This window comes from Dromaius novaehollandiae, chromosome 1 (genome assembly GCF_036370855.1).
Source record: "Dromaius novaehollandiae isolate bDroNov1 chromosome 1, bDroNov1.hap1, whole genome shotgun sequence".
In the NCBI taxonomy this organism is placed as follows: domain Eukaryota; kingdom Metazoa; phylum Chordata; class Aves; order Casuariiformes; family Dromaiidae; genus Dromaius; species Dromaius novaehollandiae.
In genome coordinates, this window is record NC_088098.1 from 218,531,593 (window position 1) to 218,559,509 (window position 27,917).

The 27,917-nt window shown below is 49.7% G+C and overlaps 6 protein-coding genes across 6 annotated transcripts; 4 read left to right on the top strand and 2 right to left on the bottom strand.

Moving 5' to 3' along the window:
• The first annotated feature begins 1,080 nt into the window (after window positions 1–1,080).
• Window positions 1,081–6,584, top strand: LOC135327206 (olfactory receptor 51G2-like). Its single transcript, XM_064505316.1, has 2 exons — window positions 1,081–1,318; window positions 5,398–6,584. Exon 2 carries the CDS (start codon window positions 5,454–5,456, stop codon window positions 6,390–6,392), a length of 939 nt encoding a protein of 312 aa, XP_064361386.1. The 5' UTR covers window positions 1,081–1,318; window positions 5,398–5,453; the 3' UTR covers window positions 6,393–6,584.
• On the top strand, window positions 1,485–2,591 carry LOC135330721 (olfactory receptor 52R1-like). Its single transcript, XM_064525411.1, has one exon. The coding sequence runs from the start codon at window positions 1,485–1,487 to the stop codon at window positions 2,430–2,432; it is 948 nt and encodes a 315-aa protein (XP_064381481.1). The 3' UTR covers window positions 2,433–2,591.
• A 2,080-nt stretch (window positions 6,585–8,664) lies between the features above and the next one.
• On the bottom strand, window positions 8,665–9,881 carry LOC135327205 (olfactory receptor 51I2-like). Its single transcript, XM_064505314.1, has one exon. It carries the CDS (start codon window positions 9,642–9,644, stop codon window positions 8,673–8,675), a length of 972 nt encoding a protein of 323 aa, XP_064361384.1. The 5' UTR covers window positions 9,645–9,881; the 3' UTR covers window positions 8,665–8,672.
• A 9,186-nt stretch (window positions 9,882–19,067) lies between these two features.
• On the top strand, window positions 19,068–24,258 carry LOC135327207 (olfactory receptor 51G2-like). Its single transcript, XM_064505317.1, has 2 exons — window positions 19,068–19,144; window positions 23,229–24,258. The coding sequence occupies exon 2, from the start codon at window positions 23,285–23,287 to the stop codon at window positions 24,221–24,223; it is 939 nt and encodes a 312-aa protein (XP_064361387.1). The 5' UTR covers window positions 19,068–19,144; window positions 23,229–23,284; the 3' UTR covers window positions 24,224–24,258.
• On the top strand, window positions 19,311–20,268 carry LOC135330725 (olfactory receptor 52R1-like). The gene has a single exon (XM_064525470.1). It carries the CDS (start codon window positions 19,311–19,313, stop codon window positions 20,256–20,258), a length of 948 nt encoding a protein of 315 aa, XP_064381540.1. The 3' UTR covers window positions 20,259–20,268.
• A 2,245-nt stretch (window positions 24,259–26,503) lies between the features above and the next one.
• On the bottom strand, window positions 26,504–27,525 carry LOC135327869 (olfactory receptor 51I2-like). The gene has a single exon (XM_064508948.1). The coding sequence runs from the start codon at window positions 27,473–27,475 to the stop codon at window positions 26,504–26,506; it is 972 nt and encodes a 323-aa protein (XP_064365018.1). The 5' UTR covers window positions 27,476–27,525.
• Between the last annotated feature and the right edge of the window lie 392 nt (window positions 27,526–27,917).

Consider the following 27,917-nt stretch of genomic DNA (forward strand, 5'->3'; position numbering starts at 1 on the left):
CTCTTTCTCTAATGACGTAGGAAGGAGCAGGAGAAAGGCAGAGCTCCCTGCTGGGGTTCATCTGGCAGATATATAACTGTCTGCTGGTCTCCTCAGTGCAGCGTCCCTGCCTGGAACCCTGCAGCAGGCAGGTGAGTATTGAGGGTTAGGGCAGAGACTGGTTGTTCTGCAGCACAGTCCTTCATGTCCGTGCTCCTCCTGGGCAGCAGCAGCAAGTGCTGCAATAGCCCCAGCAAAGCTGACGGGCAAGTGGTCTGTATTTCCTGCTGCTTTGGCCTGGGAAGTATGTCCACGTTGCTGGTGCTCTCCATGGGAGAATGAAGGGGTAAGGCAAGTAGAAGCAATGGAGGCAGCTGGGAGGAAGGAGGTGGACTAGAGAAAGGGAAAGATCAGGAATTTCCATCCCTGGGCTATTTGCAGCTGCGTAAAAACCAGGAAGTTTCTGCTAGACTGAAGGTGCTCCCCGAGCCGTGAGTGTTTGTAAGGTGTGAAGAACAGTCCACCACGACCCAGCTGTGGCAGGGCCTGGTGGCAGTGCTGGGGTGATGGGCTGGGACATCCCAGTGCCAGCTGCAGAGGGAGCAGAGCAGCTCCTGAAACCAGCTCAGCTCAAAGCAGATGCTCAGGGAAGAGCCCACCTGCTTTCTTGCAGGCTGCTATTGTCTCCTCCACTGCTCGACTTCCAGGTCCCTCTTTGGCTCTCTGATGCAAGTGGTCTTGGTCCCAGGCAGACTTTGGAAGGGTCTTGTAAGGTCAGGAGTACCGGATTAGTCTGTGTTGCAGGGGTTTTTGTTTTCAAGGAACCTTTTTTTCCCAGTTCCCAGGGACAAGGCATGAGCTGAGCAACATGTGCAGATGGAGTAAGCTCCTGTCTTTTTGTAGGGGGGAGAATGGACATCGCTAGCAGGCTACATTTGTAGGGGCATTGCCAAAAGACCATGGCACTGGCTCAGTGTTTCCCATCCCCACTGAGATGTGCTGCTTCTCGACCGTGGCAAACACTCCTTGCTGCTGGTGATGTGAGTGAGCTTCACAGTGCAAAAAGAGAGCTTCTGTAGAGCTAAAGGGCTGGTGCTTAAAACCTCCCACCCCCACTACACACATTTCAAGCAGGTTTCCTTTGGAGCAGGTCTACTCTGGTCCCTTGGACTTTGAAGGCTGCAGAGTAGCAGATGTGTTCCTGGGAGGAATCGTCCAATTTGGTTTCATCCTAGAGCAATCCAGGCTGCATGCTCCAAGACCACCCATGATGTGAAATCAAGCTCTTGAACTGGAAATTGGCAGGACACTTGCTTCAAAAGTGCTCTCCTGACCTAATGTAAGCAGCTGTTAGAGGGTTGTCTGTCTGTGTGGGGGTTTTGAGCACCCAGACTGTACCTCAACCCAGTCTGTGTTTACCACTGACAGTGTCAGCTCCAGGGTGTTTAACAGTTTTTTACATGGCAAAGGAGTTCTCAGTGTAGGCAGGAGACAAAAAGCATTTCATGTCGTCTCCAAACTCTACCACCGTCTCCTACCCTCCTACTTTGCTCCTGGTTGGCATCCCTGGGCTGGAGAAGGAGCAGTTCTGGCTTGCCTTCCCCTTCGGCATGATGTATGCCATTGCTGTGCTGGGGAACATCACCCTTCTCGTCTTTCTAAAGACAGAGCCAAGTCTGCATGAGCCCATGTACCTCTTCCTGGCCATGCTGGCCTTCACCGACCTCGTCCTCTCCACAGCCGCTCTACCCAAAATGCTCAGCATCTTCTGGCTGGGCTCTGGGGAGATTGGGTTTCTCTCCTGCCTTGTTCAGTTGTTCTTCATCCACGCCTTCTCGTCAGTGGAGTCAGGCGTGCTCATGGCCATGGCCTTGGATCGCTATGTTGCCATCTGCTACCCGCTCCGGCACTCCAGCATCCTCTCCGTGCCGGTGGTGGTGACCCTTGGGAGCCTGGTGCTGGCCCGCGGGGTCGTTCTGGTGAGTCCCTTCTGCTTCCTGCTCCGCAGATTGCCCTTCTGCCAGCGGCACATCATCTCCCACTCCTACTGCGAGCACATGGCTGTGGTGAAGCTGGCCTGTGGGGAGACCACAGTCAATGCCATTTACGGGCTCTTTGTGGCTTTTGTGGTGGTGGGGTTTGATGTGATCGTGATATTTGTGTCCTACACCACAATCCTGCAGGTAGTAATGAGGCTGCCATCCACGGAGGCAAGGCTCAAGGCCTTCAGCACTTGTGCATCCCATGTCTGTGTCATCTTGGCATTTTACACCCCTGCCCTCTTCACATTCCTCACCCACCGCTTTGGGCAGAACATCCCCCACTCTCTCCATATCATGGTGGCCAATCTCTACCTGCTGCTGCCCCCCGTGTTAAACCCCATCGTTTATGGGGTGAGAACCAAACCGATCCGCGACAGAGTGGTCCTCCTCTTCCGGCAGAAGGCAACCTGACCCACACCTATGTGCCTCAAAGCATGCACAGAATTTACTGAGGACCTTGGCAGATTTCCTGAGGGGTAAAGTTATGACCCTTTTTTCAGGAGAATCCCTTCCTCAATGCCTGGAGTTTAAACAGGGCACTCATGTAGGAATGGCTAGATTCTCTCTTCTGTTAGTACAGTCCAGGGGGGGATTTCATTTGTTGCATGGCAGAACTTGGCAGAAAGCCATCCAGTCTGGCTTTTGCACCACTGGGAGATGGCGTGTTCACTTCTGCCAGAATCTAGACCCCTCACTGTTCACGTTCATTCACTACCAAGCAAGAAAAAGGATCCCCTCACGATTGAAAGAGTTTCAGTCTCTCTCTTAGGCTGAGTATTTCCAGCAGAGCTTCCTGCAGTGGCTCTCCTGATATGACTGGTGTTCCCTGGACTTTCTGATGGAAAGGTGCTCAGACAGGAGTGGGGATTGTCCTTGTAGAAGGAAATTAATAAAATTTACCTTTAAGCAGCGTGCTTTTTTTCAAAGAAGCTAAAACCAAAAGTAATCCTATACTAGCAAATTCCAGAAGTCCCATGCAATGTAAACCCTTTTAAAAATACAGGAATTCCTCACTGATGGAATTACTTAGAATGCCCTATCACAGCTAGAGCATTGCTAACAGAATTTCTCTATACTAAGGCAAGTCAACAATCCCAATAAACGAGCAAACACATTTTACAATACCAATGCTTTACATCTGGAAAGTGTAGGAAGCAGAATGAGATGAGGCTCAGATGGTGCCCCAAATTCAAGCTCAAATCTTCAGAGGCATGAGGGACCTCTGCTGTATTTGTAGTGCAAACTCAACAGCACTCAACACAGTGGATCTAGAGGCGATGTCTGCCCTTGCCTGGCATTTCTCAGAGCTCTTTATCTTCAGTAGCAGCTGTGGCTCTCATGAGAGCCCATGAAGGGGTTCCAGGCTCTGCTCTCACTCCATGAGGTGGATACCAGCAGGGAAGCAAGCAGAGGGGCTCCAGGAAGAGCAAATACACTTCTGCTGGAGCTACGTAGCTGTTAGGCTGCAGAGAAAATGGGAGTCTGGTTGGCCCATTCAGTCAATTACTTTAATTTCGACTCAGTTCATTCTATCTCTTCAGAAAAAAAGTGGTAGCACTTCCCAGAGGCTTGTCAGGAGCTGGAGTCCCACTGTGAGAAACTCTCTACTACACGTTTGATGTCAAGCTATTCTGGTTGGATTATAAAGCTCTTTAGCTCCTGGTGCTAACCTAATGCAGCTCCACAGCAGCCTCTGACTTGACCCTGGAAGTCACTGTTAACACTACATTTACATCATCTGCTTTTAGACAGTGGAGCAACCGGAAAAGGCAGCAGAAGTCCCTCATGATCCTGTGAGTCCAGTGAGATTTTGTGGGGCAGTGCTATAAAAGCACATTCTCTGGCTGCCTGCAGGCAAGATGCTCAGGCTGATGGTACTGGGGCATTGCTCCCTATTTCAGGCAAAAGTTCTCTGCTTCTGTTGGGCTGCCTTTCACATGTTGGCTGGTGGAGAATTTCAGATCACTTTGTTAGTGTTGCTGTAGCATTGGTGTTAATGAGTTTGCACCAGAGACTGCACATCTACTGAAGAGCTCCTTACCCTCAGATGGTTTTCTTGTTGTCTGAGGGCAGTGAGCACCATTCATTGGACTATGGTAGGCATCTACCTTTGGGGGAGATGAATTGCCTTCTGGCAGTGCCTGTTTCCCTCCAGTGAGCGGTGGGAGCCCAGACAAGCAGCAGAGATGCAGCTGTCTACACGGCAGATACCTACAGCCAGGCGAGGTGACTATAAAGAGCAGTCCTTGCCTGTGTTTTGGAAAGTGGCTAGAAGAGTTTGGTGGTGGGTGAGTAGCACTGAAATCTTGTTTTCTCAGCGTAGCAGGGTGTTTCCTGCATGCCACAGCACTGCGGGCTTGTTAATGGCCAGAGCTCTCCTCTCTCTGACAGAGCAATTTGGTGGTTGTGTGCTTTTTACCAGAAAAGAGCACTAGCACTTGTGCATGGAAGAATTCCCGAGTTCTGAATGTTTTGGTCTCAGGCTAGCAGATGTTCCCAGTGCTGCTTCTCAGCAGCCTGCTGAAGAAGGCTTGTTGGCTGGATCCTGCAAAATGCTGCAGCAGTATCTGGTTCTCAGCTGTGCACAGCTGTGGAAGATGCAGCCAGCACTGTGTGGAAAGGCACTTGTATAAAGTATTTGGTGCCCAGATGATTTAGGGAAGGGAAAAATTCATCACATCTACATATTCAGAGAAAGAAAGAACAAAAGTATATGTGCAAATAATGAAAAAAAAAAAAAAGAGAGAGAGAGAGAGAGAGAGAGAGAGAAAATGCAGAGAAAGTTTATAGCTAGCAGAGAGCAGGTGTTCTGAGACACCCACACAGAAGTGATGTAGGCATCTCCTTCATCAAGCACTGGAAGGCACTTTGAGATCTCAGGGTGAGAGAGTTGTGTGGCAGTCTCAAGGTACAGGTCTAGAGGTGTGCACCGTGTTCCTCCCCTTGTCCTTCTGCAGAAGGACAAGGAAAAGCTGGTGATCTGGCCCCTTGATTTCCATGGCCACTGCAGGCTGTCTGTATGAGGTACAGGTCTGTTGTCACCCCTCATCTAGCACGTCACTTCTGAAGGCTTTCTGCCCTCTGTTGCAACACATTCAAGAGAGTACCCCAGCTGCCGATCTGCTCTCCATCTCGCACTGCCATGGCCCAGAGATGGCCATAACTCAGCCTCCACTTAGGTGCTGTATCCATCCATCTCGGTGAGCTTTCTGCTCCTCTGAAGTTGCATTAGTCCCTGCTAAGAACAGCTCACAGACATCAAATGTCTCATGGCAAACTCCGAAGTCTGGATCCTCTCATGGCCGTTAGAGGAATGAGAGAGGTTTAGCTTTATTGCATGATTAGTCTTTGATGACCTCTGCCAATTCTGTTGTAGGATGTGTTGGATCTGATAGTGGAACCTGGACAGGACAAAGATGTTGCCTTAGGAAAATGAGCAACAGCAGCTTCCTTAGACCTTCTACATTGCTTCTAACCGGAATGCCAGGAATGGCAGGTGGGAACATGTGGATTGCTATGCCTTTCTGCTGCATGTACCTTATTTCCATCCTAGGCAATAGCACGGTTCTCTTGGTCATCAAGGCAGAGCGCAGCCTCCACAAGCCCATGTACCTCTTCCTCTCCATGTTGGCTGTGGCAGAGCTTGGGGTGTCTCTGTCTACGCTCCCCACGGTGCTGAGCGTGCTGCTCTTTGATTCACGGGAGATCGGGTTTGATGCCTGCCTCACTCAGATGTTCTTCATTCACTGCTTTTCCATCATGGACTCAGGGGTGCTGTGGGCCATGGCCTTTGACCGCTTCGTGGCCATCTACAGCCCCCTGCAATACGCATCTGTCCTGACCAACCCACGGATAGGCCTCATTGGGCTGGGGCTCACCGTGAGGAGTGTGAGCGTCTCGATCCCCTTGCCGATACTTCTGAGGAGGCTGCCATTCTGCAGATCCCATGTGCTGGCTCACTCCTTCTGTCTGCACCCCAACTTAATCCAGCTGCCATGTGCACACGTCGAGGTGAACAGCATGTACGGCTTATTTGCCCTGCTGGCCACATTTGGGCTCGACTCCCTGTCTATTGTGCTGTCTTATGTCATGATCATTAAGACTGTGCTGAGCATTGCATCCAAGAGAGAGCGCCTCAAGGCCCTAAACACCTGCGTCTCTCATATCTGTGCTGTGCTGATTTATTACATCCCGATGATTGGCTTATCCATGGTGCACAGGTTTGGGAAACATGCGTCTCCTCTGATCCATGTCCTCATGGCCAATATCTACCTTCTTGTCCCCCCTGTGTTAAACCCCATCGTTTACAGTGTGAAAACTAAACCAATCCACAGAGGTATATGCAAACTACTAACTCCAAAGTGGCACTGATATAATACACAGCATATCCAAGAGATTTTGCACGTGGTAAAACAGCTGGGGAATACTAGTTTAGAGGCTGTCTGCTCCACCTTGTCATCCATGTGCCTCTGGAGGGTCCTGAATCTTTAAACTCTTTCCATGCTGCAGGTAAGGTGTATCCTGTTTCTAGGCTCCCACCATTGTCTTGGTTGAATAAAGGAGCACTGCAGTATCTACAGCCTTCTATATATTTATCCCATTCCCGGTCCATTATGTGGGAGAGGTGACTACCTGAGGTTCCCCAAAGGAAGTCCCTTTTCTCAGACAAATAGGCCATAGCAATGGAGGTGTGGGGAGAAGGGGCTCTCATCTGTGCAATGACACTGAGTCATCTGGGCCCAGAGCTCCTGACCTCCTCAATGCGGATGTTGGTCTTTCCACCTAGGATTGCTGGGGTGTGTGTCTGTACCTACCCTGAAGCACAAGCACGGAAAAAGCTGATGCCTCCTAGATGTGCTCAGCCATCTCTGCATGCCTTAGAGCATTGACCTACACATGTGCAATAGCTGTTTTTGCAAGATTTTTACACATGCAGCCAGACTTGCTGAGACTGAAGAAGGGCTGCCAAGTATCTAGGAAGCCAGGTGTGCAGCCAAAGTGCTCTCATTCCAGCCCGGTAACATTTTCAGCAGCAACAAGACGCATCCAACAGTTGTGATTTGAGCTGAAAGGTCACGTCTCCCTTCGCCCCAGTGCTCCCAGACCCCACATGCAGCCCAACGCGGAGTGTGGCACTGACTCCTGGATGCTGAGAAAGTTCATCGGCACTGCCTTAAGAAACCACCCAATGGCTCAATACAGAGCCCACTGCAGCCAATGAAAATAGAGCCTAGGCCATGTCACTGCAGTAACACGGGGCTCAGGACACCTTCGGGTTGTAGCGAGAGCAGAATTATGTGGAACAAGGGGACAGGTCAGATCATCAGCTGGTGTGAATGGCTCAGCCTCTGCCCTGCACAGTGCCTGAACTCCGTGCTTTGAAACACACTTCTGTGCGACTTGTGACCCAAATAGTCTCTCTGCTTACAATAACTTACCAGACTGAAATGAGACCAAGTTGCATGGTGTTTCTGTGAGTTTGGGCTGTGGTAAACTCAACAGGTTGTTACGAGTAGAAAGAAGCACAGCTTGTAAATGGAATCAAGACTTTATTGGTTTTGCAGTGACAGTTTTACCTGTCTTACCAAAATACAGAAGACTTATTCTTAGTCCAGTGACTAACCTAGTGTCCTCTGCAAGCTCTGAGAATTCACTGCACACTCCCTCGTCCAGGTTACTGATGAAAATGATGAAGAAAAGGAGTCCTAGGAGACATCCCTTGGGGTCTTCTGTGCTGACTGTTCTCTGAACTGAAAATGACCTGCCCTTTACTTTAACCAACTTCCCACCCACAGAAGGTTTCCTTGAACCCCTTGACACATTAATTTCTTTAATAGGTTTTAATCAGACTTTTGGGGCATCCAGATGTCTTACATCCACTGGATCTCCCTGTTTGTAGAGAGCCTCACAGAAGTCTGACCTACTGCGGGGGCAGGATTTCCCTTTGCAGTAGCCTGGCTGGTTCTTTGCAAGACCACACTTCTCTGTATGCTTGGTGACCTTATTCTTTACCGTAGCCTCTACTGTCTCAGCAAGGACAGAGATCAGGCCCACTGGTCGGCAGATCTTAGGGGCCCCCCTAGAGTCCCTGTTGCAAGTGGAGTTCAAGTGGCAATCCCCTGTCCTCCAGCACAGGGACCATTTGTAACGGAGTTATGCATCCTCGTGCTGGGTCCGGCAGTTCTGCAGTTTCACACCTGAGTTCCTTATGGCCTGTCAGGTGAACGACTCATGGTCCTGGGACTTACTCTTATTTAACTGACATTTATTTGGTGTAATCCTTCCTCCATCTTTCCTTCAGATGGATCAAGATCCTGCAGTCCATCTGCTATGAGCACTGCATCAGGTGTAAGAGTCTACCCACCACCTTCAGTGGCAAAATCTGGTGCAAAGAATTCAGTGAGCCTCTCTGCCAGAGCCTTGTCACCTCTGAGTGAGACTCTCACCCTGGGTCACCACGTAGTTCATCAGTTTCCTAGCTGGACTGCTGCTTTTCATAAAGTTAGTGAACATTTAACTGTCCCTTTGAGCATCCTTCACAAGGTGCTCTTCCCATTGATTTTTTGAGCTCTCTTAAGCTCCTCTTTCTGTTTGCCCTGTCACATTTTGTCAGAATTTCTATGCTCTTCCTTTTGGCAAGCTTCCCAGTTCTTAGAGATTCCTGGGCTGCTGGCCACGGCCAGGCCAGGCCAGCCTTTGACACAGGAGCCTGGTGACGCCTTTGCGAATGTGCTTGGTTTGCAAACTGTAGATGATAGGGTTCAAGACAGGTGGGATGAAAAGGTAGATGTTGGCCATGAGAACACGGCTAATGGGTGCAGCAGTCTTCCCATAGCGGTGTATAATGGACAGGCCGACCATGGGGACATAGAAGATCAGGACAGCAGAGAAGTGAGATATGCAAGTGTTCAGGGCTTTGGCCCGTTCCTCTCTGGAGGCAGTGCCCAGCACGCTCCTAATGATCATGATGTAGGACACGGTGATAAGCACTGGGTCTAGGATCACTATCAGCAGCACTAGAGTTAAGCCATACAGGCTGTTCAACGTGGTGTCTGTGCATGCCAGCCGCATTATGTCCTGATGCAGGCAGTAGGAGTGAGAAAGCACATGGGACCTGCAGAATGACATGCGTGTAAGAAGGCAGATTAACGGGAGCAGAGTGAGAGTGCATCGGCAGACAATCCCCAGTGCAACCGTTGCAATCCTTGTAGGCGTAAGGATGGCGGAATATCTCAGTGGGTAGCAGATGGCCACGTAGCGATCAAAGGCCATGGCCAGAAGCACTGAGGACTCCATGAAGGAGAAGGCATGGATGCAGAACATCTGGAGGAGGCAGACTGGGAAGCTGATCTCCATGGCATTGAACCAGAACACTTGTGGCATTGTGGGCAAGGTGGACAGGGTTAGACCCAGGTCTGTGGTGGCCAGCATAGAGAGGAAATAGTACATGGGCTCATGGAGCCTTGGATATGTTCTTACAACCAGAAGGATGGTGCAGTTTCCCAGAAGTGCAAGGAGATACATCAGAAAGAAAGGGATGGAAAGCCAGCGCTGGAGATCAGCCAGCCCAGGAATGCCTACGAGCAGGAAGGCCAGGGCATCAGTGCTGTTCTGTGGGGACATGCTTGCTCCAGGCTCAAGCCCTGCTTGAGCTGAAGGCCTCCTTTTTCATTAATGTTCCAAGGTAGCATAGGATGCGATTTCACAGGGAGATGAAAGCAAGCTGCCAGCAGAATGCGAGGCAGGGACTCAGGGTGAAGAACTCTTTTCTTTTCTCCTCCCTGAAGATGTACTGGAGCAGAGGGTAGAATTTGGGAGCTCTGGATTCAGTTGTTGTCCCTCTTTCATTTCCTCTTGGTTCCTCCCCTGTAAAGCAGATATTAGCATTATTTATTGCAGCAGGGCTGCATCCCTGCCAACATGTTGCTGCAGTCCCTTCTCTCAGTCACTGTAAGCAACGTCACTGTCCTGCCCTGTCACTCAGGCCCTGGTCTCTAGGTCCATCTGAGTCTCTCTCCACTTCTCAACACCCAGGCACGTCAAGTTCACAAACTGTCTATAGCCTTCCCTCTCCATCCCCCAGATAAAGCTGTCCTCCAGCCCTCTTCCCATCTCTGCTCCCAGGCCCTGATGCACACAGCCTACCCCTCCACCCACCTCCATGCAGGACGCTGCTGGGGGGACCACTGTCCTGCTCACCATCTGGATCAGCCCCACCTCCTCCAGGCAGCCCTCCACCCGCCCAGGAGCTACTGCAACAGAGGACAGCTTCTTGTTGCCTTTCCCAGACGAGGCCTCCAGCATGCTGTCTGTCCTTGGTCACAGGCACCATCCCACCCAGGCAGCTCCGCTGGCTCACTCGCTAGCTTTTCAGATTTTTGTCTTTCGTCCCATGCAGGATGCCTTGTTTGGAGCTCCCTGCAAACCACCTGCACTTCCTTCTACCTGACTGCTGAGTTTTGACCTCAACCTATCCCCTTGCCAAAGATGAAGGGGAAGAGGTGGAAGTTTTCCTCTGTCCTGTGTTTGTGCAGCGCCTGGCACCATGGGGTTGTGCTCAAGAACAAGGGCTCCCAGGAGTGATAGAAACAGAAGCAATTGCTGAAATTTATCTGTCACCCACTCTGATCCCAGAGGGGACATGAGCAGTCTGGCAGGTCTAACTTTCATAAGGCATCAACAAATTTAGAACCTTATCATCTTCCTTTACTTTATTATTGTAAATGTTGTTGCCATTACTACAACTTCTATTGATAGCATATCGAGCTAGCAGAAGTGAGAGGTGTTTCAGTAGACATGCATGTTAGCAGTCTATATAGAGCAACTAGAACTCTTAGCAGTGATGTTATTACAACTAATAGTTACAGGTAAAAACATTAAGCAACGCATACACAAACCCAGCTCTCATTACTTCTACAGAACTGTTCACAAAGGTCTTCCACGCCATGGCCCACAGATGCCTCAGCGAGAAAGAGAGGTACTGAAATACAACTAATACAAGCAAAGCTGTTGTCAAAGGGATTACATTTTGGATACAGGCTCTGCATCGCTGGGAGGGGTGGGGGGGTTGCAGCTTAAAAAAAGTTGTAAAACACACCTATAGACTGAACTGCTGTGGGAGCAGCAAGCATTTGCTGGACTTGTCTGCTGTTCTCTTCAGGAGCTACAGTCGTCGATATGGAAAAAGTCAAACTTCTCCAGCCCTCAGCACTCCAGGATTTCATCTTCCATCTGCCTATGCAAACAGGGGACATGCTCTTGCTTAATTTGGGTGCACGTGGCTAAACTCATTCATGTGTCATGAAAAATGGAATGAGTCTCTTCCCAACCGCCCCACATCTCAGACAAAGCTGCAGACATCTGTGCCTCCAGTTCTTACTGAGCCAGCTAAATCATTGGCTGGAGAAGCTGCATTAGCAGACAGCTTTCCAGAGTGCTCTGATTATTGTAAGCAAGAGTAGCTCTTGGTACCTGAATTTGGGTGCTCAGTCTTGAACTCAGGCCTCCTCTTCATCCTCTCTAACTTGCTTTGGACATCCTGCAAAAATAAAAGCTTATGTTGTTCACTCTGTGCATCATCAGCTGTTCTGACTTGAGTGAATATCCATTAAACTGGGAAAAGACTAGCATTGCTTTTGCAGCTGCTTGCTTGGTCACGCTTTGCAGCACCATCTGCCAGGCTCCCCAGAAGCAAGGCCAGCGGAGTCAGGTCACCTGCTGCATTGCCCCAGCTCCAGGGGAAGGAGCAAGACCCTGTCCCATCAGCAGACAGGGAATAACCTCTATTTTGTGAAAGATGCCATGAAGATACACAGCTCTCAGAGACTGGCTTCAGGGCTTTAAATCCTGCCTGAAATACGTTGTTAGAGCACTGGCTGTTGCTCTCTGCAGAAATGCCCCCTCCCTCAGTCAGTGGATATCCCACACTGCATTCCCGCAGTGTCTCTGCAAGGTGGCCGGGGAACACATCAGGAGCAGGCAATGGACTGTGCCAGGAAGAGATACAAACAGTCAATGAAGACATGTGTGGAAAGGTAGATAAATACACAAGGGGTGCTCTGGTAAGAGCTACCTGGGTGGTGAGGTGATGGAGAGCGTGAAAGAGCTGCAGGAGTGCAGCAATAGGTAAGCAACTGATTGCTAACCAGAGCTCTCCTTTCTCACAACATCTGAATGGAAAATGACACTTTCAAAATTAAAACATCAAGATGAGCTGAGACTTACATATGAAAAGGTGCTGCCCCTTCCGATGTGCTCTGCTCCGCTCCGCTCTGCTCCGCTCCGCTCTGCTCTGCTCCTGCAGCAGACCAGGCAGCAGGACAGAGCATCACTCTCGTGCCTGGATGTTCCACATGTGGAGGAAACCGTGTGTTTTTATAATGCCCATGTGAAATCCCAGCACCGATTAGGGTCCCCTGGGACCTTGTGCAGGGGCTGAGGTCACCAGCTGCACACTCCAGGGGTTTAATGGCACCTCTCCCTGCCATCACCTTGGCAGCAGCACAAGGGAGCTGCAAGAACAGCCACAAGGATCCTAAACGTTTATGGGAATCTCATCAGGAAATAAACAGAAAACATCTAATTTTCATGGGGTTTTTCTTTCTTTCTTTCTTCTTCTAATAGAAAGATACATTTTTCAAATGCCAAACACTGAACAAAGGCAATCAGTTCTGCAATTAATTTGCAATGAAGAAGACATCAGGATGGGATTCAGCTCCAGATCGAGACTCCTCCATTTCACTGTCTTCATGCAGGTGTCCAGGCACGCGTTGAGTTTGTGATCTCCCGATGCAGCTGGTGGGGATGTCACCGACACAGTTTGGGGCCCCTGGAGTGTGACCTGTTGCGGCAGCTGAAGGTGTTGGCTCCAGGGTGGAACTGCTGCTCTGCACCAGGCCAGGTTGGAGGGTAATGTGGAGACATGGCTCTTTGGAACCACTGCTTGGATTTCATCACTGAGTGTTGGTTAAAACAAGGTACCCCTTTGCACCTCTTTGCAAAAAGTCTCCTGGATGCCAGCGGATGCTTTGCAGTATCTAGGAGGGTGGTGGTCTGTGCAGCTCTGAGCACTGCTGCAGCGGTGACAGGATCGCTTTGGAGCCACCCTGGGCACAGCTCAGGGACTTGTCCCATGTCCGCCACCCAGACGCAACCCAGAGGACCCCCCCAGCCATCGGCCACAGAACTGCTGCTGTGGCCACAGCCACGTGCGTGTATCTCCTTCAGAGATACCATGCTGGAATGTGAGAGCTGCAAAAGACAGAAACGCTTCCTGCCTGATGTTGCCCAGTTGCCTTAAATGGACTCTTTGTCCACTTGTTCCTGCGTAGTGAGTATCTGGGTGCCTCAGCAGGAACTCTCCCTTTCTGTGGGGTGGAGCCTGGGGACCCACCTGCACAGCAGTGGCTGTTTAGGCTGGGCAAAAGAAGACTGAGGGACAGGTGATCTAAGGCTGCCAACAAGAACAAAAAGAATTTGGTTTCTGTGTTCCTTTTGTGCCAGTGATGAGAGAATTACTACACTGAAGGCCCAGTTAGTCCTTGGATATGACAAAGCAGCTCATGCCTCATCATTTCAAAACACTTGATCCCACCACTTCTGGTTTGGGATGGAAACTGCGCATGTGTCTGGTTCTCTTCTTAAATGTAATCTGGCCTGGAAGAGCACTAAACAGAGGGGAGGAGGAGGAGAAAAGGAGTGAGGAAGGCAGATCGGATAGGGTGAATCACAGTGGAGTTTCAAATCCTCCTTTTCCAAAGGTTACTAAGGGGGATCACAAACCTCCTAACATCCAGATGATAGTTCTCAAAGCTTTTGCATCAGTGTTGCAGTTGCCACGACCTCAGATTTTGCTGGTGACACAGGAGAAGTGCTGTGGCCCTGTTGCCAGCCAGTGCTTGCAATCTGTTCCTACAGCCTAGCTCTAAAATGCCGGTCTCTGCACCTGCTGAGGACGGTGGGGTTGTGCAGAGGGACCTGGGGGGGACCTGGGCACAGGTGAGGCACAGGCACGGGTGGTCTCACCTGCAGCAGGTGAGGGGGACCAGGCAGAGGCTTTGTGAGCACCGCCTTGTCAAAGTGCTGATGCAAGAAGCCCCTTCAGCAACGGGGCTGCCTCTGTGCTGGGCAAAGCATGTGCCAACCCGCTCAGACACATGCAGACGAGCTGGGGAGGTGCCAGGCTCTGGCTGTCCTTGGTCATAAGGGTTTTGTGCATATGGAGGGACAGGTATCTTGTGAGAGGCGTCCTTTGGAAGTGTCATCTGATAAGCACCTTTCAACCCAGCAGTTTACACATGGGAAAAAGGAAACCATTCATGCACAAATGCCCCTTGTTTCACTGCCAGACCCACTTTCTGTCCAAGCATCTCCGCAGCAAGCAGGGCAGCCTAAATAACAGACGTGTCAGAAACGGCTGCTGCGGAAGCAGACACTAGCCTGGGTATTTCCACACTGTGTCTTGGAGGAAGCAATGCCGCTATTTGCATCTCAAAATCAAGAAGGCATCTTTTACTAAAGCAAAGTACATTGCAGCTTCTCCTCATTTCAAGTCGTGAGCAAAAACAAAACCAACATATCACAGGGATGCCTGCATGTTGCTATGAATGTATTCAAGTCTCACTAGCTGCAAGACCTGCCTTGAGAAATCCTCTGTTGTGCTGACATTTCTGACAGGGAAGAATTCCCTGCAGAGACATGCGATCACGCCTTACACTATGCATAACCCTGGCAGCAGCAGCACAGAGTCAGTTAAAGACTATTTTGGCTTTCCTCTCTTGGCAAGTGAAGAGAAATGTTTTTTCTGCTCCTGTAATTCTGGTGACTGTGGGAACCAAAACAGATCACATCTGAGAGTCCTCCAGTTAGCATGCTCCTTAGATTGACATTAAAATGTGACTAATAGTTCCTTCCAAGGCTCTGAGGTGTTATTAATCCATTACACCTTTCAGCAGGAGTTTTGAAAGTTTCATTCCCAATAGACAGGCAATATGCCCTGGCTGTTGCGGAGAGTGTTTCAGTGTAGAGAAAACAAGTATTCTTCTCTGAAAACCATGATAAAACTCACACCCCTACTATTTTTTGTAGCTGAGACTCCATTACTTATCTTATCACTGATGTTTGACTAATTCTTTTTCTCAACCCTTGTAAAAACTGCATACAATATCTGTTAGGAGCAAAATACGTTTTATCTTCCACCTGACACTTTCAGCCTGTTTTGCAAACCTGGGTGACTCCATCTTCACAGCTCTGCATCAGCCCACAGCCTTTGCAGTGTATCTGCAGCAGGGCAGGCTCCACGGAGACGGGTGATGTGTGCCCATGATTAAGGCAGGCCAGAGAGAGCACCCACAGCTCCTGGCAGCTGATCCCACCACCTCCCTCTCTTCCGGTTTTGCTATTCATTATTGCCAGAAAACGTGACAATTACAGCCATCCATCCCAATATGCACGTGACTGACGTGTCCTTGACACACCATTCTTTACAACAGACAGACTCTTTTTTCCGATTTATATAATTTAATACTATAGTTGTATTGGGGAGCCCAGCACTGGGTCCAGCACTGCAGGTGTGGCCTCACCAGGGCTGAGTAGAGGGGAAGGATCACCTGCCTTGATCTGCTGGCCATGCTCCTCCTGATGCAGCCCGGGAGGCTGTTGGCCTCCTTTGCCACAAGGGCACACTGTGGCAAGGATTTGCATTTATATGCCAGAAATACACGCTTGCTCATGGCTCCATTCAATTGGATGCTAGAAATCACCAAGGAGGGAGACTGCACAACCTCTCCAGGAAGCCTTCCTCTCCTTGACACGTACCCTTGTGGCCCCCGTACACATAAGCATAAAAAGGCAAGCTGATGTGGGAAAAGGGAAGGAAATATTCTGGAAAAACAAAGAAAGGAAAATGTGTGGAAAGCTGGCAGTGAACAAGGATTTCCTTTGAGGAGGATGAAAGCAAGGACTAACGCCTCCACCCCCAAAATGGCAGAGTCTCTCTTTCCTGGATTCCGGGAGCTCTCCTACCCCATCACTGCCAGGTGTGAGCATGCAGAAGTGGTTTACGGGTCCCAGGCTGAGAAGCAGTGAGGCAGGGGAACCAGAAGCCCTTCTTCTCCTGAAAAGCTTCATCATACTGTTGCCTATGGGGTATGACATTTATTTGGCCCTGTGGTACCTTGTGCCTCCATCAGCACTATTCCAGATCCCTCATGGGAAGAACTGGCACCAAAAGAAGTTTGTGGGATTGTATTTGGCGGATATTAAGTCCACACAAAAACTTTATGCCCCTCTGCCCTTCTGGTCAACACAGGTCAAAGGGTTGCACCCACAGCATCTTGCACCTTGTCCATAATGTCTAGACGTGCTGAAACAGGCATCTTCCCAAAGACATGTGCTGTCTTGGTTTGGGGCCTTCAAGAGAGAAAACGCACTGCAGTCTGGTACATTTTCTTGCAATTGCAAGCTAACGTACACTGTAAAGTGTGCATCCTTTTTGTAGTCTGTAGTCTATAGTGTAGTCTGTAGCTTCAGTTTCCATGAAACAGATCTTTTTATAACCTTTCCTGCCAAATTAAAGCATGTTTTATTTCAAAATAAATATTGCCCTCTAAGCAAGTTACAAGTAGTTGCCATCTGGGACTTCAAGGCAATTTTGTACCCTGTCCTTTTTGTCCTATCCTGTTTTATTACAGCTTAGAAGGGTGACAACTATTCATAAGAATGAAACGAACCTGTACCTGCCTAATATGATTTGGGCAAGTGTGAATGAATTTTCCAGAGATGGGTTACGGACCTAAAGTCCTTCCAGAAGGCCGTGGCATTGAAAAAGGGCTCCTGCTCAGTCTCCATATGTTGCTTCTTTTGTTTCCTTTGGTGTTCAGAGAAAAATAATAAGAATGAATGAACCATCCTGAAAACACTGTATTTTATTTCCTAGCCATCTATTTTTCAAGAACACAGCTAACAGAGCCTCAGAGTAGGGAGGCATGAGGACTTTCCCCTGGGTGCCAGCAAAAACTGCATGGGGTTCTTGCTCTCCATCTTTTTGTCCCAACTTTAGCCAAGGAGCATTGCCCTGCAGGGACCGGGGCGCTGCAGCAAAGGTGGTTCGTGCTGCTGCCTCAGAGAGCCTGGTGGGATGTGGCAAGGCTGAGTGCTGGCACCTGTGTCCAGAAAGTCCAGGAATCTCTGACACAGATGATAACAGCTGCTGCCATTGCATCGTCTTTCTTAACCCCAGTGATGACAGAAATTCCTGTGGTCCCACAGGCTGTGTTGGGGGTTGACATGGTGGCCCAAGATTTCATTTGGTGGCTTGACCTGCAAGGCTTAGTTTTTAATTCAAAATGGCTTTGACAAAGAATTCACAGAGACATTCTCTACTGAACACCACAAAAACACCAAAACCACATGCAGCGTGCTGCAGACCTCTGAAACTAAGTCAACAAACACAACACAGGCTCCTAGATCTGCTTCTGCTTATAGGACGTCTTTACACTTCAGTGGCATCATCCATATAATGGGCATGAGGGTACTGATTTCCCTCTCAAACCATGTAGTAGGGCTACAAGCAAAATTGTAACAGAGAAAGCATGGATTTTTGCTCTTTGGGAAGTAGTTCATAAATCCTGCTGCTGCAGTAATCATTTAAAAACCCAGTTCTGTGAGTTAATCTTGAACAAGCCCATTGCTCTGGAGTCATCCTCCAACTAAATACACTGCAAGGAAACCGAAATCAAACTGGGCAAAATGGAGCTGTCTGTGAGGTCATCGGCAGTGAAGGGGTTAAAATTGTTGCTTTCTCTCTCTCTTTCTCTAATGACGTAGGAAGGAGCAGGAGAAAGGCAGAGCTCCCTGCTGGGGTTTATCTGGCAGATATATAACTGTCTGCTGGTCTCCTCAGTGCAGCGTCCCTGCCTGGAACCCTGCAGCAGGCAGGTGAGTATTGAGGGTTAGGGCAGAGACTGGTTGTTCTGCAGCACAGTCCTTCATGTCCGTGCTCCTCCTGGGCAGCAGCAGCAAGTGCTGCAATAGCCCCGGCAAAGCTGACGGGCAAGTGGTCTGTATTTCCTGCTGCTTTGGCCTGGGAAGTATGTCCACGTTGCTGGTGCTCTCCATGGGAGAATGAAGGGGTAAGGCAAGTAGAAGCAATGGAGGCAGCTGGGAGGAAGGAGGTGGACTAGAGAAAGGGAAAGATCAGGAATTTCCATCCCTGGGCTATTTGCAGCTGCGTAAAAACCAGGAAGTTTCTGCTAGACTGAAGGTGGTCCCCGAGCCGTGAGTGTTTGTAAGGTGTGAAGAACAGTCCACCACGACCCAGCTGTGGCAGGGCCTGGTGGCAGTGCTGGGGTGATGGGCTGGGACATCCCAGTGCCAGCTGCAGAGGGAGCAGAGCAGCTCCTGAAACCTGCTCAGCTCAAAGCAGATGCTCAGGGAAGAGCCCACCTGCTTTCTTGCAGGCTGCTATTGTCTCCTCCACTGCTCGACTTCCAGGTCCCTCTTTGGCTCTCTGATGCAAGTGGTCTTGGTCCCAGGCAGACTTTGGAAGGGTCTTGTAAGGTCAGGAGTACCGGATTAGTCTGTGTTGCAGGGGTTTTTGTTTTCAAGGAACCTTTTTTTCCCAGTTCCCAGGGACAAGGCATGAGCTGAGCAACATGTGCAGATGGAGTAAGCTCCTGTCTTTTTGTAGGGGGGAGAATGGACATCGCTAGCAGGCTACATTTGTAGGGGCATTGCCAAAAGACCATGGCACTGGCTCAGTGTTTCCCATCCCCACTGAGATGTGCTGCTTCTCAACTGTGGCAAACACTCCTTGCTGCTGGTGATGTGAGCGAGCTTCACAGTGCAAAAAGAGAGCTTCTGTAGAGCTAAAGGGCTGGTGCTTAAAACCTCCCACCCCCACTACACACATTTCAAGCAGGTTTCCTTTGGAGCAGGTCTACTCTGGTCCCTTGGACTTTGAAGGCTGCAGAGTAGCAGATGTGTTCCTGGGAGGAATCGTCCAATTTGGTTTCATCCTAGGGGAATCCAGGTTGCATGCTCCAAGACCACCCATGATGTGAAATCAAGCTCTTGAACTGGAAATTGGCAGGACACTTGCTTCAAAAGTGCTCTCCTGACCTAATGTAAGCAGCTGTTAGAGGGTTGTCTGTCTGTGTGGGGGTTTTGAGCACCCAGACTGTACCTCAACCCAGTCTGTGTTTACCACTGACAGTGTCAACTGTAGGGTGTTTAACACCTTTTTACAGGGCATAAGAGTTCTCAGTGTAGGCAGGAGACAAAAAGCATTTCATGTCATCTCCAAACTCTACCACCGTCTCCTACCCTCCTACTTTGCTCCTGGTTGGCATCCCTGGGCTGGAGAAGGAGCAGTTCTGGCTTGCCTTCCCCTTCGGCATGATGTATGCCATTGCTGTGCTGGGGAACATCACCCTTCTCGTCTTTCTAAAGACAGAGCCAAGTCTGCATGAGCCCATGTACCTCTTCCTGGCCATGCTGGCCTTCACCGACCTCGTCCTCTCCACAGCCGCTCTACCCAAAATGCTCAGCATCTTCTGGCTGGGCTCTGGGGAGATTGGGTTTCTCTCCTGCCTTGTTCAGTTGTTCTTCATCCACGCCTTCTCGTCAGTGGAGTCAGGCGTGCTCATGGCCATGGCCTTGGATCGCTATGTTGCCATCTGCTACCCGCTCCGGCACTCCAGCATCCTCTCCGTGCCGGTGGTGGTGACCCTTGGGAGCCTGGTGCTGGCCCGCGGGGTCGTTCTGGTGAGTCCCATCTGCTTCCTGCTCCGCAGATTGCCCTTCTGCCAGCGGCACATCATCTCCCACTCCTACTGCGAGCACATGGCTGTGGTGAAGCTGGCCTGTGGGGAGACCACAGTCAATGCCATTTACGGGCTCTTTGTGGCTTTTGTGCAGGTGGGGTTTGATGTGATCGTGATATTTGTGTCTTACACAAAAGTCCTGCAGGTAGTAACGAGGCTGCCATCCACAGAGGCAAGGCTCAAGGCCTTCAGCACTTGTGCATCCCATGTCTGTGTCATCTTGGCACTTTACACCCCTGCCCTCTTCACATTCCTCACCCACCGCTTTGGGCAGAACATCCCCCACTCTCTCCATATCATGGTGGCCAATCTCTACCTGCTGCTGCCCCCCGTGTTAAACCCCATCGTTTATGGGGTGAGAACCAAACCGATCCGCGACAGAGTGGTCCTCCTCTTCCGGCAGAAGGCAACCTGACCCACACCTATGTGCCTCAAAGCATGCACAGAATTTACTGAGGACCTTGGCAGATTTCCTGAGGGGTTAAAGTTATGACCCTTTTTTCAGGAGAATCCCTTCCTCAATGCCTGGAGTTTAAACAGGGCACTCCTGTAGGAATGGCTAGATTCTCTCTTCTGTTAGTACAGTCCAGGGGGGGATTTCATTTGTTGCATGGCAGAACTTGGCAGAAAGTCATCCAGTCTGGCTTTTGCACCACTGGGAGATGGCGTGTTCACTTCTGCCAGAATCTAGACCCCTCACTGTTCACGTTCTTTCACTACCAAGCAAGAAAAAGAATCCCCTCACGATTGAAAGAGTTTCAGTCTCTCTCTTAGGCTGAGTATTTCCAGCAGAGCTTCCTGCAGTGGCTCTCCTGATATGACTGGTGTTCCCTGGACTTTTTGATGGAAAGGTGCTCAGACAGGAATGGTGACTGTCCTTGTAGAAGGAAATTAATAAAATTTACCATTAAACAGCGTGCTTTTTTTCAAAGAAGCTAAAACCAAAAGTAATCCTATACTAGCAAATTCCAGAAGTCCCATGCAATGTAAACCCTTTTAAAAATACAGGAATTCCTCACTGATGGAATTACTTAGAATGCCCTATCACAGCTAGAGCATTGCTAACAGAATTTCTCTATACTAAGACAAGTCAACAATCCCAATAAACGAGCAAACACTTTTTACAATACCAATGCTTTACAACTGAAAAGTGTAGGAAGCAGAATGAGATGAGGCTCAGATGGTGCCCCAAATTCAAGCTCAAATCTTCAGAGGCATGAGGGACCTCTGCTGTATTTGTAGTGCAAACTCAACAGCACTCAACACTGGATCTAGAGGTGATGTCTGCCCTTGCCTGGCATTTCTCAGAGCTCTTTATCTTCAGTAGCAGCTGTGGCTATCATGAGAGCCCATGAAGGGGCTCCAGGCTCTGCTGTCGCTCCATGAGGTGGATACCAGCAGGGAAGCAAGCAGAGGGCCTCCAGGAAGAGCAAATACACTTCTGCTGGAGCTAAGGAGCTGTTAGGCTGCAGAGAAAATGGGAGTCTGGTTGGCCCATTCAGTCAATTACTTTAATTTCAACTCAGTTCATTCTATTTCTTCAGAAAAAAAGTGGTAGCACTTCCCAGAGGCTTGTCAGGAGCTGGAGTCCCACTGTGAGAAACTCTCTACTACACGTTTGATGTCCAGCTATTCTGGTTGGATTATAAAGCTGTTTTGCTCCCAGTGCTAACCTAATGCAGCTCCACAGCAGCCTCAGACTTGACCCTGGAAGTCACTGTTAACACTACATTTACATCATCTGCTTTTAGACAGTGGAGCAACCGGAAAAGGCAGCAGAAGTCCCTCATGATCCTGTGAGTCCAGTGAGATTTTGTGGGGCAGTGCTATAAAAGCACATTCTCTGGCTGCCTGCAGGCAAGATGCTCAGGCTGATGGTGCTAGGGCATTGCTCCCTATTTCAGGCAAAAGTTCTCTGCTTCTGTTGGGCTGCCTTTCACATGTCGGCTGGTGGAGAATTTCAGATCACTTTGTTAGTGTTGCTGTAGTATTGGTGTTAATGAGTTTGAACCAGAGACTGCACATCTACTGAAGAGCGCCTTACCCTCAGATGGTTTTCTTGTTGTCTGAGGGCAGTGGGCACCATTCATTGGACTATGGTAGGCATCTACCTTTGGGGGAGATGAATTGCCTTCTGGCAGTGCCTGTTTCCCTCCAGTGAGCGGTGGGAGCCCAGACAAGCAGCAGAGATGCAGCTGTCTACACGGCAGATACCTACAGCCAGGCGAGGTGACTATGAAGAGCAGTCCTTGCCTGTGTTTTGGAAAGTGGCTAGAAGAGTTTGGTGGTGGGTAAGTAGCACTGAAATCTTGTTTTCTCAGCGTAGCAGGGTGTTTCCTGCATGCCACAGCACTACAGGCTTGTTAATGGCCAGAGCTCTCCTCTCTCTGACAGAGCAATTTGGTGGTTGTGTGCTTTTTACCAGAAAAGAGCACTAGCACTTGTGCATGGAAGAATTCCCGAGTTCTGAATGTTTTGGTCTCAGGCTAGCAGATGTTCCCAGTGCTGCTTCTCAGCAGCCTGCTGAAGAAGGCTTGTTGGCTGGATCCTGCAAATGCTGCAGCAGTATCTGGTTCTCAGCTGTGCACAGCTGTGGAAGATGCAGCCAGCACTTTGTGGAAAGGCACTTGTATAAAGTATTTGGTGCCCAGATGATTTAGGGAAGGGAAAAATTCATCACATCTACATATTCAGAGAAAGAAAGAATGAAAGTATATGTGCAAATAATGAAAAAAAAAAAAGAGAGAGAGAGAGAGAGAGAGAGAGAAAATGCAGAGAAAGTTTATAGCTAGCAGAGAACAGGTGTTCTGAGACACCCACACAGAAGTGATGTAGGCATCTCCTTCATCAAGCACTGGAAGGCACTTTGAGATCTCAGGGTGAGAGAGTTGTGTGGCAGTCTCAAGGTACAGGTCTAGAGATGCGCACCGTGTTCCTCCCCTTGTTCTTCTGTAGAAGGACAAGGAAAAGCTGGTGATCTGGCCCCTTGATTTCCATGGCCACTGCAGGCTGTCTGTATGAGGTACAGGTCTGTTGTCACCCCTCATCTAGCACGTCACTTCTGAAGGCTTTCTGCCCTCTGTTGCAACATATTCAAGAGAGGACCCCAGCTGCCGATCTGCTCTCCATGTCGCACTGCCATGGCCCAGAGATGGCCATAACTCAGCCTCCACTTAGGTGCTGTATCCATCCATCTCGGAGAGCTTTCTGCTCCTCTGAAGTTGCATTAGTCCCTGCTAAGAACAGCTCACAGACATCAAATGTCCTTTCAGTGTCTCATGGCAAACTCCGAAGTCTGGATCCTCTCATGGCCGTTAGAGGAATGAGAGAGGTTTAGCTTTATTGCATGATTAGTCTTTGATGACCTCTGCCAATTCTTTTGTAGGATGTGTTGGATCTGATAGTGGAACCTGGACAGGACAAAGATGTTGCCTTAGGAAAATGAGCAACAGCAGCTTCCTTAGACCTTCTACATTGCTTCTAACCGGAATGCCAGGAATGGCAGGTGGGAACATGTGGATTGCTATGCCTTTCTGCTGCATGTACCTTATTTCCATCCTAGGCAATAGCACGGTTCTCTTGGTCATCAAGGCAGAGCGCAGCCTCCACAAGCCCATGTACCTCTTCCTCTCCATGTTGGCTGTGGCAGAGCTTGGGGTGTCTCTGTCTACGCTCCCCACGGTGCTGAGCGTGCTGCTCTTTGATTCACGGGAGATCGGGTTTGATGCCTGCCTCACTCAGATGTTCTTCATTCACTGCTTTTCCATCATGGACTCAGGGGTGCTGTGGGCCATGGCCTTTGACCGCTTCGTGGCCATCTACAGCCCCCTGCAATACGCGTCTGTCCTGACCAACCCACGGATAGGCCTCATTGGGCTGGGGCTCACCGTGAGGAGTGTGAGCGTCTCGATCCCCTTGCCGATACTTCTGAGGAGGCTGCCATTCTGCAGATCCCATGTGCTGGCTCACTCCTTCTGTCTGCACCCCAACTTAATCCAGCTGCCATGTGCACACGTCGAGGTGAACAGCATGTACGGCTTATTTGCCCTGCTGGCCACATTTGGGCTCGACTCCCTGTCTATTGTGCTGTCTTATGTCATGATCATTAAGACTGTGCTGAGCATTGCATCCAAGAGAGAGCGCCTCAAGGCCCTAAACACCTGCGTCTCTCATATCTGTGCTGTGCTGATTTATTACATCCCGATGATTGGCTTATCCATGGTGCACAGGTTTGGGAAACATGCGTCTCCTCTGATCCATGTCCTCATGGCCAATATCTACCTTCTTGTCCCCCCTGTGTTAAACCCCATCATTTACAGTGTGAAAACTAAACCGATCCGCAGAGGTATATGCAAACTACTAACTCCAAAGTGGCACTGATATAATACACGGCATATCCAAGAGATTTTGCACGTGGTAAAACAGCTGGTGAATACTAGTTTAGAGGCTGTCTGCTCCACCTTGTCATCCATGTGCCTCTGGAGGGTCCTGAATTTTTAAACTCTTTCCATGCTGCAGGTAAGGTGTATCCTGTTTCTAGGCTCCCACCATTGTCTTGGTTGAATAAAGGAGCACTGCAGTATCTACAGCCTTCTATATATTTATCCCATTCCCGGTCCATTATGTGGGAGAGGTGACTACCTGAGGTTCCCCAAAGGAAGTCCCTTTTCTCAGACAAATAGGCCATAGCAATGGAGGTGTGGGGAGAAGGGGCTCTCATCTGTGCAATGACACTGAGTCATCTGGGCCCAGAGCTCCTGACCTCCTCAATGCGGATGTTGGTCTTTCCACCTAGGATTGCTGGGGTGTGTGTCTGTACCTACCCTGAAGCACAAGCACGGAAAAAGCTGATGCCTCCTAGATGTGCTCAGCCATCTCTGCATGCCTTAGAGCATTGACCTACACATGTGCAATAGCTGTTTTTGCAAGATTTTTACACATGCAGCCAGACTTGCTGAGACTGAAGAAGGGCTGCCAAGTATCTAGGAAGCCAGGTGTGCAGCCAAAGTGCTCTCATTCCAGCCCGGTAACATTTTCAGCAGCAACAAGACGCGTCCAACAGTTGTGATTTGAGCTGAAAGGTCACGTCTCCCTTCGCCCCAGTGCTCCCAGACCCCACATGCAGCCCAGTCTGGAGTGTGGCACTGACTCCTGGATGCTGAGAAAGTTCATCGGCACTGCCTTAAGAAACCACCCAATGGCTCAATACAGAGCCCACTGCAGCCAATGAAAATAGAGCCTAGGCCATGTCACTGCAGTAACACGGGGCTCAGGACACCTTCGGGTTGTAGCGAGAGCAGAATTATGTGGAACAAGGGGACAGGTCAGATCATCAGCTGGTGTGAATGGCTCAGCCTCTGCCCTGCACAGTGCCTAAACTCCGTGCTTTGAAACACACTTCCGTGCGACTTGTGACCCAAATAGTCTCTCTGCTTACAAGAACTTACCAGATTGAAATGAGACCAAGTTGCATGGTGTTTCTGTGAGTTTGGGCTGTGGTAAACTCAACAGGTTGTTACGAGTAGAAAGAAGCACAGCTTGTAAATGGAATCAAGACTTTATTGGTTTTGCAGTGACAGTTTTACCTGTCTTATCAAAATACCGAAGACTTATTCTTAGTCCAATGACTAACCTAGTGTCATCTGCAAGCTCTGAGAATTCACTGCACACTCCCTCGTCCAGGTTACTGATGAAAATGATGAATAAAAGGAGTCCTAGGAGACATCCCTTGGGGTCTTCTGTGCTGACTGTTCTCTGAACTGAAAATGGCCTGCCCTTTACTTTAACCAACTTCCCACCCACAGAAGGTTTCCTCAAACCCCTTGACACATTAATTTCTTTAATAGGTTTTAATCAGACTTTTGGGGCATCCAGATGTCTTACATCCACTGGATCTCCCTGTTTGTAGAGAGCCTCACAGAAGTCTGACCTACTGCGGGGGCAGGATTTCCCTTTGCAGTAGCCTGGCTGGTTCTTTGCAAGACCACACTTATGTGTATGCTTGGTGACCTTATTCTTTACCGTAGCCTCTACTGTCTCAGCAAGGACAGAGATCAGGCCCATTGGTCGGCAGATCTTAGGGGCCCCCCTAGAGTCCCTGTTGCAAGTGGAGTTCAAGTGGCAATCCCCTGTCCTCCAGCACAGGGACCATTTGTGACGGAGTTACGCATCCTCGTGCTGGGTCCGGCAGTTCTGCAGTTTCACACCTGAGTTCCTTATGGCCTGTCAGGTGAACGACTCATGGTCCTGGGACTTACTCTTATTTAACTGACATTTATTTGGTGTAATCCTTCCGCCATCTTTCCTTCAGATTGATCAAGATCCTGCAGTCCATCTGCTATGAGCACTGCATCAGGTGTAAGAGTCTACCCACCACCTTCAGTGGCAAAATCTGGTGCAAAGAATTCAGTGAGCCTCTCTGCCAGAGCCTTGTCACCTCTGAGTGAGACTCTCACCCTGGGTCACCACGTAGTTCATCAGTTTCCTAGCTGGACTGCTGCTTTTGATAAAGTTAGTGAACATTTAACTGTCCCTTTGAGCACCCTTCACAAGGTGCTCTTCCCATTGATTTTTTGAGCTCTCTTAAGCTCCTCTTCCTGTTTGCCCTGTCACATTTTGTCAGAATTTCTATGCTCTTCCTTTTGGCAAGCTTCCCAGTTCTTAGAGATTCCTGGGCTGCTGGCCACGGCCAGGCCAGGCCAGCCTTTGACACAAGAGCCTGGTGACGCCTTTGCGAATGTGCTTGGTTTGCAAACTGTAGATGATAGGGTTCAAGACAGGTGGGATGAAAAGGTAGATGTTGGCCATGAGAACACGGCTAATGGGTGCAGCAGTCTTCCCATAGCGGTGTATAATGGACAGGCCGACCATGGGGACATAGAAGATCAGGACAGCAGAGAAGTGAGATATGCAAGTGTTCAGGGCTTTGGCCCGTTCCTCTCTGGAGGCAGTGCCCAGCACGCTCCTAATGATCATGATGTAGGACACGGTGATAAGCACTGGGTCTAGGATCATGATCAGCAGCACTAGAGTTAAGCCATACAGGTTGTTCGGCGTGGTGTCTGTGCATGCCAGCCGCATTATGTCCTGATGCAGGCAGTAGGAGTGAGAAAGCACACGGGACCTGCAGAATGACATGCGTGTAAGAAGGCAGATTAACGGGAGCAGAGTGAGAGTGCATCGGCAGACAATCCCCAGTGCAACCGTTGCAATCCTTGTAGGCGTAAGGATGGCGGAATATCTCAGTGGGTAGCAGATGGCCACGTAGCGATCAAAGGCCATGGCCAGAAGCACTGAGGACTCCATGAAGGAGAAGGCATGGATGCAGAACATCTGGAGGAGGCAGACTGGGAAGCTGATCTCCATGGCATTGAACCAGAACACTTGTGGCATTGTGGGCAAGGTGGACAGGGTTAGACCCAGGTCTGTGGTGGCCAGCATAGAGAGGAAATAGTACATGGGCTCATGGAGCCATGGATATGTTCTCACAACCAGAAGGATGGTGCAGTTTCCCAGAAGTGCAAGGAGGTACATCAGAAAGAAAGGGATGGAAAGCCAGCGCTGGAGATCAGCCAGCCCAGGAATGCCTACGAGCAGGAAGGCCAGGGCATCAGTGCTGTTCTGTGGGGACATGCTTGCTCCAGGCTCAAGCCCTGCTTGAGCTGAAGGCCTCCTTTTTCATTAATGTTCCAAGGTAGCATAGGATGCGATTTCACAGGGAGATGAAGGCAAGCTGCCAGCAGAATGCGAGGCAGGGACTCAGGGTGAAGAACTCTTTTCTTTTCTCCTCCCTGAAGATGTACTGGAGCAGAGGGTAGAATTTGGGAGCTCTGGATTCAGTTGTTGTCCCTCTTTCATTTCCTCTTGGTTCCTCCCCTGTAAAGCAGATATTAGCATTATTTATTGCAGCAGGGCTGCATCCCTGCCAACATGTTGCTGCAGTCCCTTCTCTCAGTCACTGTAAGCAACGTCACTGTCCTGCCCTGTCACTCAGGCCCTGGTCTCTAGGTCCATCTGAGTCTCTCTCCACTTCTCAACACCCAGGCACGTCAAGTTCACAAACTGTCTATAGCCT

Coding starts and splice junctions, on each gene's coding strand:
- LOC135330721 (XM_064525411.1), top strand. CDS start 1,485: ATGTCGTCTCCAAACTCTACCACCGTCTCCTACCCTCCTACTTTGCTC.
- LOC135327206 (XM_064505316.1), top strand. CDS start 5,454: ATGAGCAACAGCAGCTTCCTTAGACCTTCTACATTGCTTCTAACCGGA.
- LOC135327205 (XM_064505314.1), bottom strand. CDS start 9,644: ATGTCCCCACAGAACAGCACTGATGCCCTGGCCTTCCTGCTCGTAGGC.
- LOC135330725 (XM_064525470.1), top strand. CDS start 19,311: ATGTCATCTCCAAACTCTACCACCGTCTCCTACCCTCCTACTTTGCTC.
- LOC135327207 (XM_064505317.1), top strand. CDS start 23,285: ATGAGCAACAGCAGCTTCCTTAGACCTTCTACATTGCTTCTAACCGGA.
- LOC135327869 (XM_064508948.1), bottom strand. CDS start 27,475: ATGTCCCCACAGAACAGCACTGATGCCCTGGCCTTCCTGCTCGTAGGC.